Source organism: Mandrillus leucophaeus, unplaced genomic scaffold, assembly GCF_000951045.1.
Source record: "Mandrillus leucophaeus isolate KB7577 unplaced genomic scaffold, Mleu.le_1.0 Scaffold238, whole genome shotgun sequence".
Taxonomy (NCBI): domain Eukaryota; kingdom Metazoa; phylum Chordata; class Mammalia; order Primates; family Cercopithecidae; genus Mandrillus; species Mandrillus leucophaeus.
In genome coordinates, this window is record NW_012102454.1 from 353,063 (window position 1) to 354,744 (window position 1,682).

The following is a 1,682-nucleotide window of genomic DNA, read 5'->3' on the forward strand; positions in this document are numbered from 1 at the left end:
AAGGGGAGCGGAAGGTACTCACACTCCACAGACAGGTTGAAGGGGAGCGGAAGGTACTCACACTCCACAGACAGGTTGAAGGCGGTGGCCCTCTGGCCATACTGGTTCTCAGCCACGCACCAGTACTCTCCATCATCCTCAGGCGACACAGCCGGCAGCTCCAGCTGCAGCTCGCTCTCGTAGATGACTGTAGCCAGGATCTGCTTCTCCTTGAAGATGGTGAGAATAGGGTCTGGGTTGCTCTGCGTAGAGCACAAGATAGAGACCGTCTCCCCCTCTACGGCCACCATGGTCCCGTTCACCGTTGGCTTCCAGGGTGCATCTGTGGGGTGGGACGGGACTGATGGTCAGAACCCAGTAGGTGTTTCTGCCAGCCACCCCCAGATAGGACCCCAGATCCCACCCCAAACCTAGCACACCAGTTCAGGAAGGCTCAGGTGACACCAGTCCCGGCTATCTCGTTTCCGAGAACAGCAGCTCTGTAGCCAGAGTGCTTGTCTTCAGATCCCGACTCTACCCCTGCCCAGTTGTGTGTGGGCCCATGTCTTAACCTCTCTGGGCTTTACTTTTCTCATCTGGAAAATGGGCTTTATAATAGTTCCACCTTCATAGGGGCAATCATCCAACATTCACTGAGAACCTGCTGAGTGACAGGCATTGCTCTAGCTTGAACAAGGCCCATGTGGAAAGAGCAGATGTAATTAAATAAAATATATACTTTGTAAGATGGGAAGAAGTGTGTAGAGAAAAATAAAGGGGCTGAGGGTATGGAAAATCAGGGTAGTTACAGTTTGGGATAGGATGATGGGGGAAGGCTTCAGCGAGCCTAGGAGGTGGGCAGAGCCAGCCATGGGAATACTGGGGGGAAAAGGGCATGTCAAAAGCACGCAGGAGGCCAGGCATGGAGGTTCATACCTGTAATTCCAGCACTTTGGGAAGCTGAGGCGGGCAGGTCCCCTGAAGTCAGGAGATCGAGACCAGCCTGACCAACATGGTGAAATCCCGTCTCTACTAAAAATACAAAAATTAGGCCGAGCTCGCTGGCTCGTGCCTGTAATCCCAGCACTTTGGGAGGCCAAGGCAGGCAGATCACGAGCTCAGGAGTTTGAGATTATCCTGGCCAACATGGTGAAACCCTGTCTCTACTAAAAATAAAAAAATTAGCCAGGCGTGGTGGTGTGCGCCTGTAATCCTAGCTACTCGGGAAGCTGAGGCAGGAGAATTGCTTGAACCAGGAAGTGAGAGGTTGCAGTGAGCCAAGATTGTGCCACTGCACTCCAGCCTGGTGACAGAGTGAGACTCTGTCTCAAAAAAAAAAAGCCCGCAGGAGCTATGGAGCAAATGTTGGCTGGGGCTGTCATTGTTAATATCCCCAGTGCTGGGCACTTTGCCTCAATACACATTTGTGAATGAATGAATGAAAGAATGAATGGTCTCTCCTTGGTTCTCAGCTAAGAATCCTCTTCTGACCAGCTCCCTTCTTGCAGGCCCAATAATATAAATTTGCATACAAGGGACTGGATGAGGCCTGAAGTCCCCTCAACCCTCTCATTAGAACTACAATGAAATTCATTTAAAAATGCAGATTCGAGGCCGGGCGCGGTGGCTCAAGCCTGTAATCCCAGCACTTTGGGAGGCCGAGACGGGTGGATCACGAGGTCAGGAGATCGAGACCATCCTGG

At 51.8% G+C, this 1,682-nt stretch overlaps 2 protein-coding genes across 2 annotated transcripts in view; both read right to left on the reverse strand.

The window, feature by feature from the left end:
- The window catches only part of CD22 (CD22 molecule), a 57,940-nt gene extending 57,618 nt beyond the window's left edge, over positions 1–322 (reverse strand). Inside the window, exon 1 of the mRNA XM_011982255.1 lies at positions 62–322. Coding sequence (XP_011837645.1) covers positions 62–290 — 229 coding nt within the window. The 5' untranslated portion in view covers positions 291–322. The remainder of the gene's footprint in view (positions 1–61) is intronic.
- Positions 299–1,682, reverse strand: part of MAG (myelin associated glycoprotein) — a 10,009-nt gene continuing 8,625 nt past the window's right edge. Inside the window, exon 6 of the mRNA XM_011982318.1 lies at positions 299–410. Coding sequence (XP_011837708.1) covers positions 299–410 — 112 coding nt within the window. The remainder of the gene's footprint in view (positions 411–1,682) is intronic.